Genomic DNA, 23,871 nt, shown 5'->3' on the forward strand with positions numbered 1-23,871 from the left:
ACAGTTGTAGAGAGCAGAGCAATGATGCGTGTCTTAGTGAAACCTGGTGAATAGTAATGAACCAAGCCTGTGTGTCTATTTGAGGGAAAGCGAGAGGAAGACAGGGAGAGGGAAGGGACGGGTTTGTGGGGAAGGAGGAGGAGGGGAGCAGACTGAGAGTGAAAACAGGGCTCCTCTTGCGGCACTGATGCAGCAGGGAGAAGCACAGTGGTGACTGACTAGAGATATACAGTTGCATTAATCCTTTATGCCCTAAACACGATCGCCTTCGCTCCCAGTCGCCCAGCTCATCGGCCATTCTGACCACACCGACATGACGTCACTCATTAAAACCTTCGGCTAAAACTGTATCTTTCCTCTGGGTGTGCTTCATTATACAGTAGCTCATTCTCCCCATCTAACCCCCTCCTCCCCACACAGACAGGGGGAGGAGGGTGCATTAGTAGAGGAAATGGATGGAGAGGGGGAGAAAGCAGCGAGTGAATGTGGCTCAGAGAGGGGCAACAACACCTGCTGTCTTCAGCTCAGATTCACCAGGCAAAACAGCAGTCTGCCTCTCCGAGTGATGGACTCCAAGGAGGACAAAGAAGCCAGAAAAACAGGCCCAAACAAAGGCCAAGAAACTCCAGGATCTCCACGTTGCAGAGGAAATCTCACAAAGCAAAACTGTCAATATTGTATGTGCGGGATGACAAACACAAAGTTTGTGTCGTGAGTGGGAGAAAACAAGAGCGTCGTGGTAAAAAATGTGAGCTTCTGTGTAGAACCGAGGGATAAATGACTGGAATATTCAGCAAACTGGCTGCAAAGATCAACTAGAGTGCCAAGACTGAAAGGAAGGGAACAAACACAATAGACGCCCCCCCCTACCTCAACCCCTCTTTTATCCTTTTCCATCCAGGACCCATGGGCACTCTGCCAACTTGGAATCTTAAGAACTCATTCAAAGAAAGCCAAAGAAAGGGACTTGTTTAAAACCAGGAGCCATTCTCTAACAGTCTCTTGTTTTTCCTTACATTTCCCACGTGAAGAGGGATTTCTGGTTGCCGTTTTCTCTGACACCGCATCTGAGGAGGGGAGAAAGAGAGGGGGGTGAAGGTGGTGGTGGTGGTGGGGCTAGAATTGCCATTCATGTAACGTTTCGTCAGATTGGTGTTTTGAGAGTATTGTGAGCGAGCGATCTCTCTCCTGAGCCCCTTTTCTCCCTCTCACGCTCTCTCTCTCTCTCTCTCTCAGTTTTCATTCTGCTTTTACTCCCTCTGTCTTCTCACTCTCGCTCCCGCTCACATAGTAACTCCTCCCCCCCCCCACTACCCATTGTCTCTCCGTACAGTATTAGGCTGAGGAGATGCCATACTTGGTCCAGCGAGGGACGCAGGAGAGGGAGATGGAGGTAAGAGTCAGATTTATAGCACAGGAATGTGTCCGGCACTATAAATGCACGTGACTGTTACTCTCAGAAGTGTAAGCCGCTCCGGTCAAAATAGCTGTTTGTTTTCGTCAAGAGTGACAGTGAGGATAAGAAGCAGCTTCAGTGATGCTCTCAGGTTTTCCTGTGTTGTATGCAGTATTTTACTGGGCTCTGGTTGTCTAGTTTACCGGTTGTTGTGTTTCTAGTAAATGAAAACTGAGAACTGTATGGGATGAGAAATCAGGTGCTGATCTTTTGTGTTTTAGTCAATATCGGTGTCCAAATGTCAGTTTGTTGGACATTAGTCATGTGCTGTGTTTTTGTACCTTTGTATTTTCTTCACAGAGGATTTCCACACTGCTCATACCTGTCTGCCAAAAGAACACAGGAATTTACTGGAATATATTAAAACATGGCCATAATCTGAAGCCTTTAAAACATCTGGCCACTTGTGATTGCCTTTATTGGCTCCCAGCTGAGAGGGACTGTGAATGATGTTTAGGGATTAAAGCTAATCCTCCCTGTGGCTGAGATTCACCTTCTTGTCTGGACAGACTCTGACACAGGGGCTTCACTAATTTATGCTGAGACATGCATGGGCAAAGGCTCCCTGAAGCTCAGTGGCAGTGGTCTTTTTTTGAACTTGGAAAAGGCAGCTTGAGTAAACACTTTCCTTCCATAAGTAGTTAATGCTCTCTGCCACAGGTCATGTGAATACCCCGCATATATAAGACCAATGAGATAGTGATCTAAATGTGGAAAAGGTCTGATGTCTGGAAAGGCTGGCAAATTCCACTGTGCTTCACTGTGATCTCTTTAGAATGAAGTAAAAATGTCTTGTGCTGCAAGTTAGGAACTACATAGCTAAATAAAAAGCTATGTTAAATGCGGAAAAGTTAGAAGACAATACGATAAACTATCTAACAAAGTGTTTTATACTCTTGTGTTGCTTGTAAAACTTGAAACAGGTGCATAAAAAACACAACTAGAAGTGGTTCTCTCAATAATGGACAGTTGCAGTCTAGTACAGGAAGCTTTGTGTGCTTGTTCAGGGGGAAAAAGGGAGGCTGTCTCAATGGGGCTTTTGTTGTTTGAGTTGGAGACAGCAAAAGCACAAGAAACACTGACTGACAAATACCTGGCCTCTCTGTGCCTCAAATACCTCAGCATTGCACTTGATACAATGTCAACAAATGCCTCCTCTGTCCTCCATAGTAGCCCGTTTCCTCTCTGTCCACAAGATTTTTTTCATGTTTTCATAAAGGCTACTGTTTTCTGAGCAGACATCTGGGTGAGCAGATTTGGCCTGCATAGCTCAAGTGCTGAGTCTCCGCACACTGAGGGGTTGAAAATGGCCCAAAGCGCTCCCAACAGTTAGCAGTGCTTAAGTTGTGATACTCAGTCTGCTCTTTCAGTTCAGAGAAAAAGATTCTGAGTAAATTAAAGTTACATTTTTTGGACTTCTTTAAAGTTAAAGAGTCGTGGGAGTATGATCAATCAAATAATGAAATCTAACAAATATATTTGTACTGTTTCTGTGCAGTAATGACGCTTAACTCACCAGCATGGTGTCATTTCTTTAAGAGGCACAACTCTAACGCATGCATTCTATATCTGTGAAAATATTTTTGTCATTAATATTAAAAAAAAAAAGAAACTGCTTAGCTTTCTGTGCATAGTGTTTGAATTAAAATGCTGGAGTAATGATCTCCTTTGTGTTTGAGGAAGTCAAGCAGGGGGCTGCTACAGAATATAGAGAGAGTTTACGTAATGTGTTTTGAATTCACAAACAAAATCCTTTTGATTAACATTGCACCTTCTCCCTGTAGACATCGATTTAAAACTGCATATTTAATCAAAAGATTATTCTATAAACCCGCTTCAGGAATTGAATAGCTTGCAGGATCGTGCTGTAGGATTCAAACACTGGGTCAATTTATTTGAGTCTGTGCGGAGAAAAATACAATTTCTACTGTCTTACGACTCACTAGACAGTTTCATTTTACTCCCCTGGGCCTCAGATGAATACTTTCAGTTTCTTTGGTTAATTATTCATGCGGATGTGAGTTTTAAATCCTGAATGCTCTCTGCAACCTGCCCCTGTTTTCCCTTTTTATGTTTTCAAGCTTTCAACCCTAAATGCATGATTTCTCTAACTGCATCCGAGTCACTGATTTTGTATCATTGTCTTCTAAATCAAACCACACATGCGTCTTATGGCTTTCTATTCCTATGTGAGTTCTTTCTAACATGTCATGTAGGGTTTAAAGCCATTGGATACACAGTGGACTATCAACTGAGGAGCTCTTATTGTATTTATAAGGTGTCTTTAACATGATTTTTTATTGTTTGCAAATATTATTGAAGCCAGCGCAAAATACTTGATGAATGACAGCTTCCAAACATAAAGGAATAACCACTATTTATTTAGACCTGCCATTTGTAACATCTCAAAATGTGTGAAACAAATGCTGTAGTTTATAGCACCTATATATTGAAGCCTTGTTTGTATCAAACTGCGTGGAGTTGTGGGGCAAATATAGTTGTTGTTTTTGAGTAGGGGATTACATTAGCAATTTTCCTGGAGATGTTTAAGAGTTGTGACTTAGCAGACGGTTAAAGAAATCTTTCTTTTCCTACTGCTGTCAGCCATTCTACAGCTTCTACAAGGAGCCTGGAGCTCTCATTTCCACTGCGAAGTTTACTGTGGAAGTCACGACTCTTTGCATTCAAGAATGTGTTTCGTTTAATGACTGTGGGACATTCTACGCCACCTGCCTTTTTAAAGTGGAAGTTCAGGACTTTTTTGAGCCGATTTTGTTGATCACTCTTCAGTCCACTGTGACAACATGAGAATGTTCTCTCTGCCATAGGAAATGACACCTGTCGAATTCTCCTAGTGTTAGTTGAAGTTTTTGCTGTAATACATCACTGTTAAATCTCAAATCTAACAACAGCAGTTGTGTTCTGGTATTGTGCATGTGACTGCCATCAGTATACAAGAGATGATCAGTGAAGTATGATATGCACCAACTGCACAACTTCATCTTTCTTGTTGCCACGGAGCAATGAAGGAACATGAAAAGCATGTTTTGTCATAATTATCGCAAGCAGTGAGTTAGAAAAATATACTTAAATGTGAAAAAGATGATGTATCATCACCTTAGTGGGAACATGAACATTTTTGGAGACAAGAAGCAGTATTTTCACTGTTAAGTATATTTTGTTCAATCATCTAAATTCAAGTAACCAAAAATTCAAAACTGTATCATCTGAGGTAAATACTTTGCACATCACACGACTGAGCCATCACAGCACTTGTATTAGGCGCTTCAAAAGCGGGTTCTCATGGTTTGCACTTCATCTCCGTGGAGTAGATTTTTCAAAAGGATTCAAAGAGCATTTAGCCTTCTGACCGCAATAACTCCCTGCTGAATATCTCTTGACTTTGAAGTTGTGAATATCCATATCAGACTTCTTGAATTCTCAGTGAAAAGCAAGTATGATGCTTTTGGTATATTTTTTTGCTTTGATATGTGTAAATCTGCAACAGTAAACCATTTCTGTAAACAAACAGACGGGATCACTTTCATAATATTGCATTTATTGTAGCAGAGATGGCCTGGCTGGGTGAGTTTAACGTACCAAGCAACAGTTCCAGATGTGCCTGCTCTGAGTCGGTTGAAAAAGCTGTTGACAAGTAAACACTGTGGATCGATATGAAATCCAAGCGGGCCAACACTATTCTTCAACAGTAATAAAACAGTCTACATGTTCACAGCAGATCAACTCCAGCAAGTATATTTAAACCCCACTGAAAACAAATGGTACTTTTCTCACATCACAGTGTGTTGATCCAATTTAAAAATGGTACAAGTTCATAACAGGAGACGCCTCAGCAGGTGATCAAGTCTGCTCAAGTGAAACTCAAATATCGCAATGCGATGTAAACACCCGCTGTCTTGTAATTTCATATTTGCATTCACAGAACAGCATGATAGTGAGGATGTTATCTAATTAAATATGTTTGTGCAGTTTTGTCTGATTTGCTAAGACACATAAAACAACCCATCTGTTGTTTGGGGGGAATCAATTTTGCTTCATCTGTGGATGTTTTGACTGGCATAAAGTGGCATTCAAGTGATCGAATCCTGTGGGGAAACGTCCTGTTGCTCTGTCAATTAGCTCAGTTCAGTTCAGTCTTGTGTGGGCAATTTAGTCGCAGCCAAAAAGATACATGTGCAAGAAAAAGTGAAAACAACACATGCGATGATCCAATTCCTGAGTGCATAAAAGAATAAATGTACACAATAAATGCTTTAAAGCATAGATGATGGAAATACAATTCTATAATATCACTGCATTGGGAATGAATGATGATTTGCAACAATAACGGGTAATCTTTGGCAATCTATAGCATACCATTTATAGCAGAATAGTGCACTCTTTCACACAGAGGGTGAGCACAGTTGGAGCTTGATTTCTGCATCTGAATAGCTGAGCAGCAGTGGAGCTAAACCAGGTTATAACTAGTGATCTTGTTACTAAGAAAACTGACAATGTCTCTGAAAATGATTTTTTTAGGAAAAGGTTTGATCAGTATATCCTTAGAAGCTGCAATTTAAGTTACAACATCAAATAAATATACATCACTCGGGGGTGCTTGTTTCTGCCATCAAAAATGTAGTCAGGAAAATGCGATGTCTTTAATAGTCACTCAACAATTATAGAACTTTATATTGCATTGGATTTTCAATAACATACATGGTATAAAGATATAAAATTTTAGAATACAATAAAATAACCTGACCTGTATAACTCTGTCAGGCAAAATAAATCATGACTGTAGCAGGTTAAAGTTAAATTTCAGAAACAGTAACCTGGTGGTTTACTGGTTTAACATGACGGGTCAGCAGTGTTCAGACCAAACTACAGATTTAGAGGTCACAGCAATGGTGTTTAGGTCACTTTGACCCAGAGAAAATGGAGAACAGAGCTAGGCTGATAACAGAGCAACCACTCCCTTATGCTGCCTTATTTTTATAAGTTTGTTTTGTTTTTGCAACACCCAAAGCAAAACAGGAAGAGACCAATTGTTATAAAAATGCTTCCATTGTAATTATCATTATTATTATTATATGTGGCATTGACTGCTTCCCCTTAAAATTTTCTTGTGTACAGAGGGGAGGGGGTAGACTGTGACTTTATAGACATCCACTTTGGTTCAGTAACAGTCACTCCGATTTTCATTCTAACTAAAGCCTGCCAGGTGATTTCCCACTGTTAAAGTTTCTGAAAGCACCAGTTCCCTGTTTCAAAAATGCAGGTTGGATCTTGCAATATTCACAGCAATTTATTTATTTTTCAAATTGTTTTGTTTATTGAAAATAATGAACATGTTTGTTTTGTACAGATGTCTACTGTTGGTGTTAGGTTGGATTAAAAGGTCCTCAGTGGCACATTTGACACCCCCTTGCTTTACAGGCAATTACTTCAACAGGTGTTTTGTTCTTCATCTGTTCACAGGTGTTTAAAAAAATGCATCACTCCAGTACAAATGGAGCAGCAGCAACAGCAAACACAACACCTGCAGCTACCAAAGCCTGGGTGACACTTGAAGGTCTGAGGTATGTAGATATTTTACTAGCAATGGCTTGGCCTGTGTTTTAAAGTGGAGTTCTCAACATTTCAACATGACACAATAGGAAAGGCCCAGGTGTTAATTCTACAAACAGTAGCTGAATTCCACCATACTGCGATAACTGACGAGAAAGGAGACATTGTCAGTTTTATTAGTAACATCTGTAAAAACACCTGTAAAGTTAATCGACTTTTAAGACGCGTTTAAATGTGAATAAACTACGTCGTACGTACTCAAATTTTAATCGTAACAGTACAGTTAACAAACATGCTAGCCAAGTGGAAAGTTAGCTAGCTAGCTGACGTTACCTAACCTCACATTAACTTTACCACAAATTGTCTAATTAGCTTAAGAGCAAACCAAAGCTAAACTAACCTTTTAGTTTTTCACTTACAAGTGTATCAGACTTTAATAAAAACGGGCTAAAGTTAATTTAAATGCAAATACATTGAAAACTTAGCTTGCGGTGTTTACTGAGTGGTAAGTAAAGCTAGCTTATTTGCTGTCAATCAAGTATTCGGCTGCAGCTGTTCTCAATCCAGTCTGTGACTCTGAGACCAGGCAGAAGGGTTTCTCCTAGCAGCTCCTCTCCGGTACATCTAACTTCACACGGAAATTAACAGAGCGTAGTTTTATACTCCTGGCCGTCACATGCGACATGTCATTTGTGGAGGACCCTGCTCATCTCTCTAAATCTCGACTGAAGGAAGATTTAGTTGCGCACAATGTCGAGCTGCCACCTGCTGCGAGCAAAAAGGAGGTATACGTGGAGCTGCACTTGAAACACATTGATCAGAAAAACGCTGCGGACTTTTCCAGTGACGAGGAGGATCTAATGCTAGATGTGCCAGTGAGTTGATCAGTCCTTTGCTGGTTTTCTCCACCTGAATACTTTTATGATGAACTTTTGTCATATGGGTGACAGTGATTCAATAGTCTAAGACTCCCGGAAATTAGTTGTCACCTCTGCATGTTGTGTTTCCTGGTAAAATGCATAGATCAGTGTTGATCATTAGATGGCTGTGCATAATAATATTAATGACTTTTAAATAGTTTGAACCGCTGCGGACCTGCAGCAGCTGTGTAGGGGAGAAGGAGGAGATCTGGGTCACTGCTACCAAACAGTCCTGTTGCAGAAGCACATTGAGCCACCAGCTGTGTAGTTGGTATAGATTTCCATGAGTCCTCGCTGTAGCTGGCAGCTGTCATTAGAGTCGTGTGCACACCTGTCGCACACAGTTATTAGTGCCAGGAAAGGGCAGCTTCACTAACACTTGAAGCCTGGAAGTTGTTTCTGTCATGGAGAGACTGTCTCTTTGGGTAGATTGTGTTTTGTTTGTTTGGGAATGTAGCCTCGACTAGAAAATCAATAGTACTGTCATAGTGGAATTTCACATTCACAAACTGATGCAATATGCCACCCAATATTGATATTTTGAGCTGAGTGTGGTTCAGTGTTTTGTGGCCTTCTGCACATTTGAGCTGTCATTGATTTAGTAAGTTATTCAGAAAAGTGGCTCATGCATTCTGTTTATTTTTTCCTCCTAATATTTGCCCATATTATCATAGTAATAAAAATTATTTGAAATGTGCCAGTTACAACCCTGTTCATACTCGAGTGTTTTTATGGGAAGGGTTCTGTGACAATGATCTTCTGAGTGCTTTGCAGTTAATGATGGAATTAGTACTAGTGCCTGCACCTATGCTAGTGTCACTGAAATATGCAACTCTGTCCTTTTGGTGTGATGTGGAAAACAAATCATCTGATCTGGTGGAAAAATGTAACATTGACATGTTTTGTTAGTATACCATATTCTAATTTAAAATGTGACTCTGTGAAGCCAGGGACTGATGTGGTACTAAAAACTAACTTGCTAACAAAACTAACAGTTCACAGTGTAACTGAAAACTGTATTCTGTGAAGCTGTTAAAGAAATAGTATTTAATGTGGATCAGTGGCATTGTTGCTAATCCATCTGTTTTACTGGTTAATTGACTTGACTGATACTGAATTTTTGAGGCTCATACAGATTCTTTATGCTTCTTTTTTTGGGAGTAAAATGATTTCAATATCAACATATTGGCCCATTCTCTATGTTAAGAACAGTGATGGGATGGTTGTTTTATTCACTTATTAGCAGTGTATTTTCCTAACTAGCCTTGACTTACCGTGAAGACACCTTGACCCCACACAACTATCTACTCAGCTGTGATGCATGCTCTGCTACATGGGTTGCAGATAGTGCTGTAAACAATGGAACCTGAGCCAATCAGCTAATTTTTTAAAATTGTATATCATTTCTGGATAATACCAAGTGTCTTTTTCTGCGTTACTTTATTTCTTTTCTTTTTTCTTTAAATGTCATATTGGCACGTATTAGACAACATATATGCCAACTGGCCAATAAATCCGTGGGGCTTTAATTACCAACCAGCTTATTGGATTCATTTCAACATGTATAACCTTTACCACAGGTACATGCTAAAGTAAATGTCTGATAACCCAGTATCTGTTTGATTGGACTCAGCCACAGACTTAACTTTTGTTCTGTTGTTGTTACTTTATCACAGTAGCTAAATATGAAAGCAGAGGATTTATACCATTAGATTGCACAAATGTTAGCTGCGGCCTCCAGCTGTGTTTTAACATGCTCTATATCACACATCTGGAAACTACTGGCATTCAAGCTACAGCTGTGTGAGATCTTTAACAACATTCAGTAAATTCCCCTTATCTTGTTTTGTGAGGAGGATCCAGAAGATACCGAGATGCCTGACCCGAGCAGCTTGACTGATGATGACCTCATGGCCATGCTACTCAAATATGGGGTTAAAGCTGGGCCTATTGTTGGTAAGGTTGCATTTAATCCTGTCTTTCATTTGGTTATTAATAGTAGAAATAGGATTCCTGTCATCATTAATGCAGTTTTATTGATTAAACTAAGTCATTTAGGTTGCTCTATTTGAAGTCCACTTGGACATTAAGAACATATTGCTATAATGTTATTTGTCTGTGTCAGGCTCTACCAGGACCTTGTATGAGAGGAAGCTCAAGAAACTGCTTCAGTCTGATGGACATGACCGATTAAATGGAGCAGAGAAAGCTGCGCTTTACTCAGACGGTGAAGAGGAAGAGTCGGGTATAATCTGAAAAGTTATCATTCTTCTTTTGTCAAGATTTGTTTTTGTAGTTGTCATCGGATAATCATAGTTTTGTGTTATTTTCTCTGGTATGCACAGGCTCAGAAAAACAAGAAGCAGTTGAACAGTCAGCCCAACAAGAGAACAGCCAGGTAAGAAATATTCTTGACATCTTTGGTTAAAGATTGGGAGCTTCATGTTATTAGAATGTCCATCAAATTCTGTCAATAGCGCTGCTCGTGTTCTATGAAATTAGAGTTTGCACTATCTCTGAACTTATTTTAGTTGAAATGTGTCCTACTGTCATTACTGAAGGTAGGAAACAATTTTCCCTACAGTGCCACCTAATGGTTACAGTACTATAATGTAGGATTTGAGTCTTTCTAATGAGCAAATGCATTTTGTGTGGTAGTCTGTGTGTTTTTCCTTAATTTTTCACAGGCTGACTTGTATTTTCAGAATTGCAGTTATGCATATCCACAGTGTTTTTTGCCCTCATCACACTTGGTAAATATGACAGATATTCATTTTCATTCACACAGCTTTCTGTCAAACAATATTCTCTGGTGACACTGCAGTGTTTTCTGTGTTTTACGGGGTTGGCTTTTATTAGCGTGCTTATCCTAGTAACAGGAAACCTAGTTCCAAGTGGGATTCAAGGAATGCGTTAAAAGCAACAGAGCGAAGTTGGTATGACTGCACACAGAATCCTGTATTAATTAGTAGAGCATCCCCTGTACATCAACGCTCAGGAATAGGATCACAGGTATGCTGGTCTTATTTCACTTCTGCAGATTTTAAATTGTCTGTATTTGTTGTTTCGACTTTGTAACCTGATTTTTGCATCTTTCTCAAACCAGGAGTGTTGCAGGTTTTATTTTACCACGACGGGCACCAATATCTTGCTGGTGTACATTTTGAGTGCTAGGTGTTTGTATTGGGGTTAACTTGTCAGTGCTAATCCTTTCAGGCCCCTCCTGGATCACACTCTGTTATGTCCAGTGGTTTCCCCTCACCTCACGGCTTCAGCATCACTCAAATGGTTGAGCAGGAAAGTAGATTTTTAGGTGTTTTTAAACTCTCATGCCACACATTTAAAAAAAAAAAAAAGGCAACTGTAATTGCAATTTATTTTTCGTTGACTAATCTCAGCCAGAGTGGTTACTCAATGTACACCCTCACTGTAAACAACAGATGGAGAGTCGGCACTCATGCTCTACTAATGCAGACGCTGAGAGTGAATTGAATGGGAGCAATGTGCAGGAACATTGGTCACGGTCCAGCAGGGTCAGCAGTATTCACATTGTTGAGTCACACTTTGGTGCTGGTTAAAGTGTTGGAGAGTTTCACTGGAGGTGGGAGTAAATCTGTACTACAAAAATCCAGTGAATAATAACCTATTTATCTACTTTTCTTAGCTGGACGTGTCTGTTGTGGCCAAAGACAATAAAAAGAACAAGTCCATGTATTACACTCCTGAAGCTTCCCTTCATAAGAGAAAAATGAAGGCATGCACACCTTTTGCTGGCTTTTTTTTTTTTTAACACCTGATGGGGGCATGTGCACTGTCTTCAAGAAAGCACTACATTTGGTGTCACTTCTTTCAAACTGTCAGTGTCACGATACATAATCAAAGCTAGAAAGTTAAACCCCTTAACAGGTTGTCGGTATGTCAGATCTCCGGTTATTACATTATCAGTGAGGAAGAACACATTTTTAAAACTGTATACAAGCTATGAATGAAGACCAGCAGCAGAGGGAGTGTTCACTTTTCACCCAAGTCACTTCAGTTAAAAACTGCTACAACACTGTAAAAATACTGTTACAAATTGAAGTCCTGCAATTATTTTTACTTGAGTGAATATAAATGTATTGTCATGAAAATATACCTAAAGTATTGTAGAAAAATGGTTCCTGTGACAGTATATATTATAGCAATAGCTTGTCACTGTTAATGCATTGTTGTAAAAGCAGGAAGGGTTTGTGTCAAACAAACTCCTAATCGTCATTTTGGTGATTATCTCTCCCCCCCCCCCCCTCCCCCCCCCCCCCCCCCCCGCTTTTTTTTTTTTTTTTTAAAAACTGATTACTTAGTTTGGGATAACTCATAAGTGTTAATATGTTTTGTAATCAAACATATTTATTACTAGTAAATAAAGCCATCTGAAAAAAAATGCAGTTAAGTTAAAAATAAAAGTACATAATTTCTCTCTGAGATGTAGTTAGATAGATTATAACTTTATTAATCCCTTTGGAAAGTTCTTCAGGGAAATTGTGGTTCCAGTAACAGCATAGCACAAAACAGTACAAGATAAAATACAGAAAGAAAGGAACACCTGAAATAGATTAAAATTTAGTGCAAAGATAAGTACAATCAAGTCAGTATACTCTGGACTGGACTCTGTGATGGATGTGGGTGAGAGGAGGATGTTGACCAAGCTCTCATCCATCATGGACAACAGCTCCCACCCACTGCACCGGACTGTAGTGGAGCTGAGCAGATCCTTTAGCACGAGACTCAGACACCCTCAGTGCAAGAAGGAGCGCTACCGCAGGTCCTTCATCCCCACTGCCATCAGACTGTATAACACTACTGTGTAGTTATTATTATGTGCAATATTTATTATCTTGTTCTTGCACTTTCGTGACTTTTGCACTCTGTTTTTGTTTCTAAGAGCCCTGTAACGGTAAATTTCTCCTTTGTGAGATTAATAAAGTCTATCTTATCTTATATAAATAGTAAAAACGAAATTGAAAAGTACAAATTAAAAATTAACGGTATGTGTTATTGCAACTCTCCCTTGCCATTCCACATATCCTGCTGGGCATTAAAATGCACTATACCAACAGTGTCAACATCCCCCATCACCTCTTCTCCCTGTACCACTGCCCCTCCCACTGAGTGCAGAGTGTACAGTTTGATGGCTTGGGGGATAAAGGAGTCCTTAAAACGGTTGGTCCTGCAACTGGGGAGGAGCAGCCTGTCACTGATCAGTTAAGTCAAAGGTGACATTTAAAAAATACTCAAAATAGTATTACCTCACATTTGTATTTAGGTACAGTTCTTGAGTGAATATACTTGGTTTTATTCCACCATTGCAGACAATGCATTCTTTGTTATAGTGTTGCTAGTCTAATCAAATCCACATGTGACAAGCTAAACAAGTAATGTCTGGAGACGGTCTATCAGATACCAGAATCCTAACAATCACCCCATTGCAGCAAACTCGGGACTCGGTGATTTCTTCATCCCCACTCACCCCCTTTTTTTTTTTTTTTTAATTTATTTGCACATGACTTCCCAGGCTTTCTGTCTCTGTGGGACTTTGTTGTCTGGGACATGTTCTGTTTTTTTCTAGTCTGCTTTGTCATTTTTGCTTTTCTTTCCTAGTTTCCTCAGGAACCTGTGAAAGATATACTGAAGGACCTCTTTCCAGACACCAATACCACACCCACAGGAATCTAGTAAGTGCAATAACACTATTACAGTGCACTAATAAAGTCTTCATAGCTGTTTGACTGAGAGGTTGAAATATATGGATGACACAGTAACAACTGGCACAGTATCACAAAACTTTTGTTTTGTTATTGGACTGTACCGCGGCTGACCCTGCGCTCTGACACCCCCCAGATGGGGGATATGCGAAAATCTGAATTTCCCCTCGTGGGATTAATAAGGGATATAAAACGCATCATTTATTGTATTTCAGCGCCACTTGTCGGAGACCTATCAAGGGTGCAGCACAGAGACCTATCCAGTATGCATATCCAGACACTCCTATCAGTCCCATGACCCTGCAGAGACAGGAGGTGGAGCGCCGTCTTGTACCCATCCAGATACAAATTTTTGTATTCCTCATTGTGGCATGCATCGTATATGTTCTTTTTGTTAATGTTGAGGATGCCGCTTTGTTTTGAGCTTGCTGGACAGCCTAAGCCAGGGGTCAGACAGTAAGGAAGGGTTTTTGCTTCAGGCAGAGACACTTGACACACAAGCAGGCTCTGAATAAGATCAACTTTGCAGTTTCTTATCCCTCTGCAATATTTTATAGATCTAAGGATTGCTTGTTTGACAATGTAGGTCACGATGACATAATTTAAGCAATTTTTATGTGTTGGACGCATTTGTTTGTCTGAATGAGAGCAAACGTCAAAGTCCAGTTTTACATTTTTCTATGTTTTCCTTGTGGATGTGTTGACGTGCTATAGTCCCTTTAGAAACAAGTGCTAAAGCACAGTTTGTGAGGGACAGATTTTTAAAGAATTTTTATTTTTTTCTATTACCTAAACAAAACTGTATAATGCAAATGGTGCCTTTTTGAATGGGTTTGTGTAATTTCTATGTGTGTTTTAAATAGTTAATATTTCAATAAAGACTCTTTTGCTTAATGGCCTACTTTTTGGTGTCATTGATACTTGTTGAAGTGGTAGCTTTTATAGGTCTATCAAGATTACGAAGACATGCCTATCAGACTGCCATCAACTGAACATCACCTACCTAATAACGCTCTTCTAAACACTACCCTAACCATACTTTACTGGACTTTGCATCCAAGCCAAAGGTATGCAAAAAAACAAACTGAAAACTTCACTCCAACTGTTAGTTGATCTTGTTGCTGTTGTTTTGAGGGGCATTTTGCTAGGAGAGTTGGTTGCCTTGTTCCGATCGAGGAACGGGTCACTGCAAGAAGTCAATTTAAAAAAAAAAAAAAAAAAAAAAAAAAACTGCCATGAATGTTTACCCTGTAATGAAACCTTTTTTATCCTGATGCCAACAGTGTCTGCCAGGATGTTTGATTGCTTCCACGAAGATGGAAAATAATGTGAATCATGCCCTGTGGTCTTCATAGTCACCATTTCTTAACCAAATGGAATATCTGTGGGAGATTCCAACATTAAAAACACAGGATGAGGGAATATATATTTGTAGTTGTGGCTCTCCGAGGTTGAAAGACTTGGAGCATTAATGCCAAGGTGTTCTGGTGGTGCTTTACTAAGACACTCAAAACAATTCTTTATCGCTCATCTGCATATAGTTGCATCATGTATAACTACATTCCTGTCATTTCATGACAGAAATCCAACATTTAGATCTAAATATTGCATTGCTATTGCTTAATGCACAACCACATTCACCATCATTCATGCTTTGGAATTCAGTGCAATACTCAACTGGAACATGTCAAATTTTGTATTTGATATTTGACATAAGGATTTGTGAAAAATATTTTCTTATAGCACCACTGATGACTACACCTAAAATTTGGCTATAACTTACCATTTGCAATGTCAGTACTTTCCAAGACAAAGCGATCAGTTAACGTTTAATAGATGTTTTTCACAGAACTGTGGCACTGATAATGAATCACTGACGAGTTTAACAGGAGTGTAAACAAGACACACAGATTAGCTATTTGGGAGGTCAAGCGACTGCTCTTTTCATGCCTGAAAACTAATTCAGTCTTCACGCAGCTGAATTCTGCAGCAATACATTTACAATGCCAGATGCAGGTTTAAAATCCAAAATATTTAAGTTTTTAAAGATCATTTTCTGTAGCTTCCTTATTACAGTCCTGTTGCTATTTACTGTAGCATCTATCAGGACACTGTCACTAGACGTAAATGTGGGACTTCAACTTGCACGCTGGGAGAAGACGAACAACATCTCGCTTGTCATCGACCACCATCAGAGAGAGGAGCTTCTAACTAATTTCAAAGGTAACTTTAGCGGCACTTGCTAGTTTAACGAGTTGTGAACAGACCTTCAGTAAAACACTGTGTTCATCTAGAGGCTATCCGGATCCCCACAGTGTCTTTCTCAAAGACGGAGGTAAACACCACCGCGCTGCTGGAGTTTGACAGGTTCCTCCGAAAAGGTAAATGTGGCACCAAACCCTTCAGTATTTTTTTTATTTAGTATTTATACCGTGTAAAGGTGTTCGCACGAGACTCCCATCCAAACCAGTCCTGTTTAGTCTCACACAAGCCGTTGTGTGAAAACAGTGTTTTGTTTTTGTTTTGTTTTTTAAATTTCAGCTCCACTGACCAGTGGAAGTTGGCAGCAGTGGTCCAGTAATCGAAGCTGTTCTGTCTTTCCGTGCAAATCTCCCTCTTTGTCCTGGAACTGTGGCTGCAAACAAAACAAAACCAATATGGTGGTTTGAAAATGTACAAATGCCTTTCAAACATTCACATCACACAGGTGTGATTGACAAGTTAGTAATTGGTCTTTGACAATTACTAACTAGCTCCTTGAAGGAGCAGTTGGACAAGGACAAGGCTGCCCTCCATAAAAACAGTGCCTTAATCTCAGAAAAGGACCAGCAGGTGGAAAACCTGAAGCGTCAGCCAACTGTGCTGCGTGGGGAAAGTGCCTCAGTTAAGACACTGCAGGATACAATTAAGTCCTTGGAGCAGGACAAAGCTAATCTTGCAAATACAACCAAATTTCTCTTTTGAAGTTGGCAACGCTTAGCCTAGCCGCGCTAGACAACCCACGGCAACGAATTTAATTCTCTGCCAGGGTGGTTCTAGTTACCCTCGGTAAGCCTCGAGGTTGGATGCTCCTAAAACTGGCTGACGAATCACCATGAAGTGTAAAGTCAGAAGGCGGGCGTAACTAAGTGATGACAGAGGCGCGACGATTCTGACGGAAACAACCGGAAACAACTAGCCTAGCCGCGCTAGACAATCCACGGCAACGAATTTAATTCTCTGCCAGGGTCAACAACAAAAACGACAACAGTCGTTGAGTTCCATTAGCACCAACTCTGAATAATCTTTCTGTTAACATGTCTGTAATATACTTGAGCTTCACCCATTGACTGTATAAATAAGGCTTCACCGAACTACCACATCCTCTGATTTCCGGCGCTCTAGGAACTACGTCAGCCTATTCGTTGCGCTGATTGGTTGTATACCTACCCAATTGCTGCAGAGTGATTTGAAAGACAACCTTTTAGCCCGCCTCCCTTCGAGAGCCGAGAGTTCCTAGACCCTTGTGTCTTCAGACATGGGTCTAGCGTGGCTAGGCTAGGCAACACTGAGAAAGAAAACAAAATATTGAAAAAGTGGACTGGAGTTGAGGAAAACATGGATCGGATCGCTCCAAAAAAGTGGACTGGAGTTGAGGAAAATGTGGACCGAATCGAACCAAAAAGTGGACCGGACTGGAGTTGAGGAAAACGTGGACCGGATGGCTCCAAAAAGTGGACCGGACTGGAGTTGAGGAAAACGTGGACCAGATCAAACCAAAAAGTGGACCAGACTGGAGTTGAGGAAAACGTGGACCGGATGTCTCCAAAAAGTGGACCGGACTGGAGTTGAGGAAAACGAGGACCGGATTGCTCCAAAAAGTGGACTGGAGTTGAGGAAAAAGTGGACCAGACTGGAGTTGAGGAAAACGAGGACTGGATCGCTCCAAAAAGTGGACCGGACTGGAGTTGAGGAAAACGTGGACCGGAGTTGAGGAAAACATGGACCGGATCACTCCAAAAAGTGGACCGGACTGGAGTCGAGGAAAACGTGGACCGGATCGCTCCAAAAAGTGGACCGGACTGGAGTCGAGGAAAACGTGGACCGGAGTGGAGTCGAGGAAAACGTGGACCGGATCGCTCCAAAAAGTGGACCGGACTGGAGTCGAGGAAAACGTGGACCGGATCGCTCCAAAAAGTGGACCGGACTGGAGTCGAGGAAAACGTGGACCGGATCGCTCCAAAAAGTGGACCGGACTGGAGTCATGAAAAACGTGGACCGGATCTCTCCAAAAAGTGGACCGGACTGGAGTCGAAGAAAATGTGGACCGGATCTCTCCAAAAAGTGGACCGGACTGGAGTCGAGGAAAACGTGGACCGGATCGCTCCAAAAAGTGGCCCGGAGTGGAGTTGAGGAAAAAGTGGACCAGACTGGAGTTGAGGAAAATGAGGACTGGATCACTCCAAAAGTGGACCAGACTGGAGTTGAGGAAAATGTGGACCGGATCACTCCGTAAAGTGGACCGGAGTGGAGTTGAGGTAGTTCAAACTAGTCCAAACTAGCTGTTTACGCGCTAATGTTCACTGTGAAACTAGTTTACAACGACTAGAGACTCTTGTCACCGACGGACCTGGTTACCTGTCGCACACTCTAACTGTTAGATGAATTTAACAGTTAACCTGTGAACTAGTTTAGCTGCTAACTTTGTATTCAAAGAGCTCCATGTTAGCAACAAACTTAAGCTAACATTAGCTACGTAGCTGTCAATAACTGACATTGCCCTGCTGCTTTACTGCTGAAAATGTTTTAAAATTATGTTTTCTAAGTCACCTTTATACAATTTACAGTCAAAATCTCAATCTCTGTCGGCAGACTGTGTGTACTAAGTCCAACACATAACTTAGTCTTTTATGTGGCATTTTAATTCTTGTAAACTGCAAAAGTATCTTTCTGTGGTTTATTTATAAATCAAAGACATCTGTATTTATTGACAAGCAAGTTTATTTGCGCAGCACAGAGGTCGAAATATTGTGAAAATTGGTTTACAGGCAAAGGAAAAATATATGTAATTGTAATTAAATTAAGAAAGTAAATTACTCAACAACAGTGCAGACAAGTAGGATAAAGTCCACGCAGATTTATAAAACTGATAAACAGCTAAAAAATCAAGTCAAGAGATGACAAAGTAAAAGCATCTATGCATAAAAGTATACAATAAAATAGAAGATAAATTAATTCAAATGAAGTAGTCAAGGACAAGTTTATTTATAAAACTAAGAAAATATCAGCTGGTCCTTATTTAGTAAGGTATTAATCAGATTAGGTTTTATTGCCAGTTATGTTTTTGCATACAAGTAATTTGACTGGGTGTTTTGGTGCTTCACAGTACACACTGATAAACAGAAAAACTTTTAAAAAAGGAATAAAGATTAAGAAAAACAAGTGTGCAAGTCAGTTTTAGTTTGCAATAATTAAAGCTGCAGGAAAGTTTTTTATTGATTCTGAGCTGATCATTTTCCCAATTTATTACCTATCTATTTTGTCCATATCTTGCCAGGTGAAAAATGGAAAATGTGAATCACAAGTGCCAAATAGCTTAAAATCCAAGTACAATATATTCATTTTTAAGTCACTGTTGTGTGTGTGTGTGTGTGTGTGTGTGTGTGTGTGTGTGTGTGTGTGTGTGTGTGTGTATACATACATACATACATACATACATACACACATATATACAGTAAATTTTATTGTTCATGGAGATTAACGTGAGTAATTTAGAGCTTATGCTATGACCCAACAAAAATGTTCATGTTATTTATGGTGTGAGTACTGGAGTAATTTATATATTAAAGATTAAAACCCTTATTTATATTAATGATGGTGGAGTGGACTGACTCCCTCGTGACAGGAAGAAACTTGCAGCAGAACCAGGCGCAGTGAGGATGGCCATCTGGTTCACTGTATAAGAAAATTGCTTTCGAGGGTGGTTTATTTTCTGTTCATCGTTTGAGTCAAGCAGTCATTCATTTTATCGGTAATGAGATAATACTTAAGCTCTATTTTTAGTGCAGCAAACTAAAATTGTCATATCCATGATTCTCCTTTAAGAAGAATGAAAAGGTAAAAAGTTTGGGGGACTCAAGGAAAGGGAAGTTTTACCGTTAGTGCTCCAGTTTTGTCGTGTTGAAATCACTCTGTAGCTATTATCCAGCTTTTTTCACACAACCATGGAAAAGTTTCCCTATTATGTTTGTCCCCTTTTCTCTTTATCAGCCTTTCCTACAGTTTTCTCTTCAAGCTTGGTTCATCATGAATTGGTGGGCAACTACAGCCACCTGTTTCAGGTACAAGGATCACAGCCTGACCTGGTGCCATACCTGCTGCTGGCCCACATCGATGTAGTACCTGCCACAGAGTCAGATGGCTGGGAGGCACCACCATTTTCTGCCAAGGAGATGGATGGCTTCATCTACGGCAGAGGGACCATAGATGACAAGGGCTCTCTAATGGTGAGAAAATAAGTAGCATTTTGTGTGAGATTCCTCTTGAACAGAGTTGAGTTGTATATGTGTGGGTCAGGCTAATACTAATGCTTTCTTTTGTCTAGGGAATACTTCAAGCACTGGAGTACTTGCTGATAAAAGGCTATGCACCACGCAGGGGATTTTACATTGGTCTTGGTCATGATGAAGAAGTATGCTGTCTATTCATAAACCTCTCATTTTGGCGCCGTGAACTCTTGTGTATTAATGTCTGAGGTGTTGATTTTTTCTTTTCGTGAAGGTCAGTGGTCTCAACGGGGCAAAGAACATCGTGCGTATACTGAAGCAAAATGGTGTTCAGCTGGCGTTTGTCCTTGATGAGGGTCTGGTTGTACTTGATGGAATCATCAGTGGTCTTGACGGACCTGCGGCTCTGTGAGAACCTGCCATAGTCAAAAGTCACAACTGAGCATGATATTTAGCTTACAGCTGTTGTTTGACAAAAAAGTAAACAAACAGACTAAGCTGGATTTTGTGATATCTCCATAGTGTGATTCATTTATTTATCTACACAATGAAAAGACCCCTTTAACACCTAATTTAAGGGGTGTCTTCAGGACTGATATGACTTGCATCATTACCATAACATAAAGGTGTCATCATGAGTGTTGTCATGAAATGTCATTTGGTCACTTGTGTCATTTTTAAGGCATATTTGACAATATATGAAATGTCTTTGTTAGAACAACTTGACTTTAATCAAGACAGCATAACCTGTTGTGAACATGACATAATTAGCAAACTTAAAAAAATGCATTAAATTGAACTGTTACATGTCATTAGTTTTGAGTAGTCATTAAACCCTTGTCATAAATCCCTAAACCTTGGTTGAAGTCAAATTATCGTAACATGGACAGTTGCAGGTTATGTTAATTTCATGTTTTACAGAGTTGGCGTAAGTGAAAAGGGCTCATCCATCGTAAAGCTTAGCGTGTCTGTGCTCCCTGGTCACTCCTCAATACCTCCCACGGAGACCTGCATTGGGATCTTAGCTACAGCAGTCAAAAGGTGACAGGAACATATTCTTTAAACTAGTTTAGATAAATCAATTTTTCCTATGATTGCTTTTTGCTTAATTGCTTTGACCATGTCACACTGTTTCCTCAGACTAGAGGAGAACCCCATGCCCAGGTTATTTGGTCTTGGTCCTGAGCGTGACACCTTTGAGCATCTGGCCCATAAGGTAGGTGGAACCAAGCATTTGTTCCCTAGTAGCATGTTAGCTCTCCCTGTTCTTATATGCATTCTTTGACTTCAGTTCAAGCTCCCAATGAAGTTTGTAATGTCGAATTTGTGGCTGTTCTCCCCACTCCTAGGCAGGTAATTACACCCCAAAATTTATTCAGCATGTTTTCTTCTAATTATGTCCATTGGAATACAACAGTTGGTATGTTTTATGTTGCAGGCTACTTGAAAGAAAACTGAGCACTAATGCATTTGTCAGGACAACCACAGCAGTCACCATGTTTAATGCAGGAGTTAAAGTAAGGAATTCATTTACGATGGGATGCATTCATAAGAAGTACAAGCAATTTGCTTTTCCTGTAATATTTTCTCCCTTCTTGTAGGTGAATGTCATCCCTTCCCTCGCTGAAGCTTATGTGAATCTACGAATCCACTCAGCACAGTCATTACAGGAGGTACACTCAGAAATTTGATTGTCCTTTTTGACCATTTCTGATGTCTCACTGCCAACACTGAGTTGAATAAAATGTCCTGTCCAGGTCATGGACCTCATTCATGCTACAGTGGCAGACCAGAGGGTGAAGATAGAGCTGGTTGAAGGATTCGACCCTCTGCCTGTCAGCTCTGCTGATGAGAAGTCCTTTGGCTATCAGATCATTAAGAAGACGGTGTTGGACATGTTTCCAACAGTTACAGTTGCTCCAGGTAGAATTCAGACAGACTTAATTGTATACAGTTGAGTGTTGTATGTCAAAGTACTTGATAAAGGGATTTGATATGTTTAAATGTGCAGGTATTTTTCCTGCAAACACCGACAGTCGGCACTTCAAAGACCTGACCAGTAATATTTATCGCTTCTTCCCTGTCTGGTTTAAACCTGGTGATCCTCAGAGGTAAGAATTTATTATCACTATTATTTTATTATAGTTATAAATAATTAGAATTGTTTATACATTAACACTGAATCAAATAGTGTCAACAAAGCCGTCTGCAGTCATCATAAACTGCTAGTGCAGAATAGCAATGAGGTGTGACGAGAACTTCTTAAACAAAGAAGAGCTTGCTGCCGTTGGTCCCATGGTTAAGAAACTTGTGTTGTAACAGTTTGACCTACTTATACTGTTCAGCCTTAAAGTTCTTATGGAGCAAATACAGTAGGAAGAATTCCATCTGTGTTTTTTACTTCTTAGCTCTGGTAGTACAAAATTATTACTCGTAAAGATAGCAAGAAGAAATCAAACGAAGGAAACTGTATTTTTTTCCCCTGCACACCATGAAAGGAACTTTCTTTTTTTTTTTTTTAGAGTCCATGGCATCAATGAAAGGATTTCAAAGAAGAATTATGAGGAACTTGTGTTATTTTATTTTAATCTGATTCAAAACTGTGACATTCAGAAACTTCCAGAGCCACACAGCTCTGTCCATGACCTCTAAGGACCTGACAATGTTAATAACCAGCTAGGCAAATGCAAATTATATAAAGAGCTCTGATGTGACAGATGTTATGAATACACATAAAGAATAAAATCAGTTTACATTAAAAGCCTGTTATTGTTTATCAGATTAATTTTAAAAAGTAAGACTATGGTTTGGCACCTTTATGACTAAATTTCACAAACAAATTCTATTGATCTGATACAGAACTGGCCTTTGCTGTAATGAAATAATTGTCGATCTATTATGTAAAAACCTAACAAGTTGAGATTAAGATCATGTGGTAGATTACTGACAGGTACAATTTAATACAATTGAAGGAAATGACATTTAATGAAATATTTGTTGGACTGATGATAATTCTGTTATTTACTGTACAATGATCATGGTGCACCCTAATTTTAAATAAATGCCTGCAGAAATTTCTTGTTGAATAGTAATTCATCTTTTACAGAATGTCGTGCATCATGGATTGTCTCATTTAAATGAATCCAGATTTTAAAATTTGGTTTGAATTGGCACACAGTGTTTGACAGGTATTGTTTAAAAATATGTGAGCATGCTTGTTGTGTGATGAATATTAGAAAAAAAATTTAATTCTCAATGAAATAAAAACACAAGATTTTGAAGCTGTTTTGCCAAGACCCTACTGAAACACTATTTTTTTCTTGTCCTTGGACCTACTGCAAAATGCTACATATAATGATATTTATAGATAAATATATTTATCTATAAATATATTGTCATTTTATTACTCCTACATGTACAGCCAAACTCACAATAATCCATGCTTTGGGATTCAGTGCAGTGCAAATTTTTACATTTAAATTTGACATTTATTTTTACATATTATATGCTTACTTGTTTTTTGTTTTTTTTATATAGCACCACTGATGTCTGCCCCTAAAACTTGTTTGTACTATGCTGTGTGTAATGCCAATAAAATCAATCTATTTTAAAGAACACATGCTGATTAAAAAAAAATCTGAATGGATCTTTGATATTATAAAATCCACTTTTACTGCATGTCATGAAGAGGGTTAAAA

At 39.6% G+C, this 23,871-nt stretch overlaps 2 protein-coding genes across 4 annotated transcripts; both read left to right on the top strand.

Moving 5' to 3' along the window:
* Nucleotides 1–458: 458 nt before the first annotated feature.
* On the top strand, nt 459–14,582 carry lemd1 (LEM domain containing 1). Of its 3 annotated transcripts, none has more exons than XM_051949316.1 (8): nt 459–1,393; nt 6,938–7,038; nt 9,801–9,903; nt 10,073–10,192; nt 10,293–10,345; nt 10,653–10,700; nt 13,585–13,658; nt 13,904–14,582. In XM_051949316.1, exons 3-8 carry the CDS (start codon nt 9,822–9,824, stop codon nt 14,109–14,111), a joined length of 585 nt encoding a protein of 194 aa, XP_051805276.1. In that variant the 5' UTR covers nt 459–1,393; nt 6,938–7,038; nt 9,801–9,821; the 3' UTR covers nt 14,112–14,582. The 3 variants fall into 3 exon arrangements, with proteins under 3 accessions (XP_051805276.1, XP_051805275.1, XP_051805277.1); XM_051949315.1 differs by having other exon boundaries at nt 462–1,393; nt 9,804–9,903; XM_051949317.1 differs by lacking the exon at nt 10,653–10,700 and having other exon boundaries at nt 1,099–1,393; nt 9,804–9,903.
* A 1,079-nt stretch (nt 14,583–15,661) lies between these two features.
* LOC110972590 (N-fatty-acyl-amino acid synthase/hydrolase PM20D1.2-like) lies at nt 15,662–23,780 on the top strand. Its single transcript, XM_051949314.1, has 13 exons — nt 15,662–15,911; nt 15,983–16,069; nt 19,938–20,173; nt 20,272–20,358; nt 20,448–20,581; nt 21,095–21,214; nt 21,314–21,389; nt 21,465–21,526; nt 21,612–21,690; nt 21,775–21,846; nt 21,931–22,096; nt 22,185–22,284; nt 22,696–23,780. Exons 1-13 carry the CDS (start codon nt 15,692–15,694, stop codon nt 22,823–22,825), a joined length of 1,569 nt encoding a protein of 522 aa, XP_051805274.1. The 5' UTR covers nt 15,662–15,691; the 3' UTR covers nt 22,826–23,780.
* The last annotated feature ends 91 nt before the right edge of the window (nt 23,781–23,871 follow it).

This window comes from Acanthochromis polyacanthus, chromosome 6, assembly GCF_021347895.1.
Source record: "Acanthochromis polyacanthus isolate Apoly-LR-REF ecotype Palm Island chromosome 6, KAUST_Apoly_ChrSc, whole genome shotgun sequence".
Taxonomy (NCBI): Eukaryota; Metazoa; Chordata; class Actinopteri; family Pomacentridae; genus Acanthochromis; species Acanthochromis polyacanthus.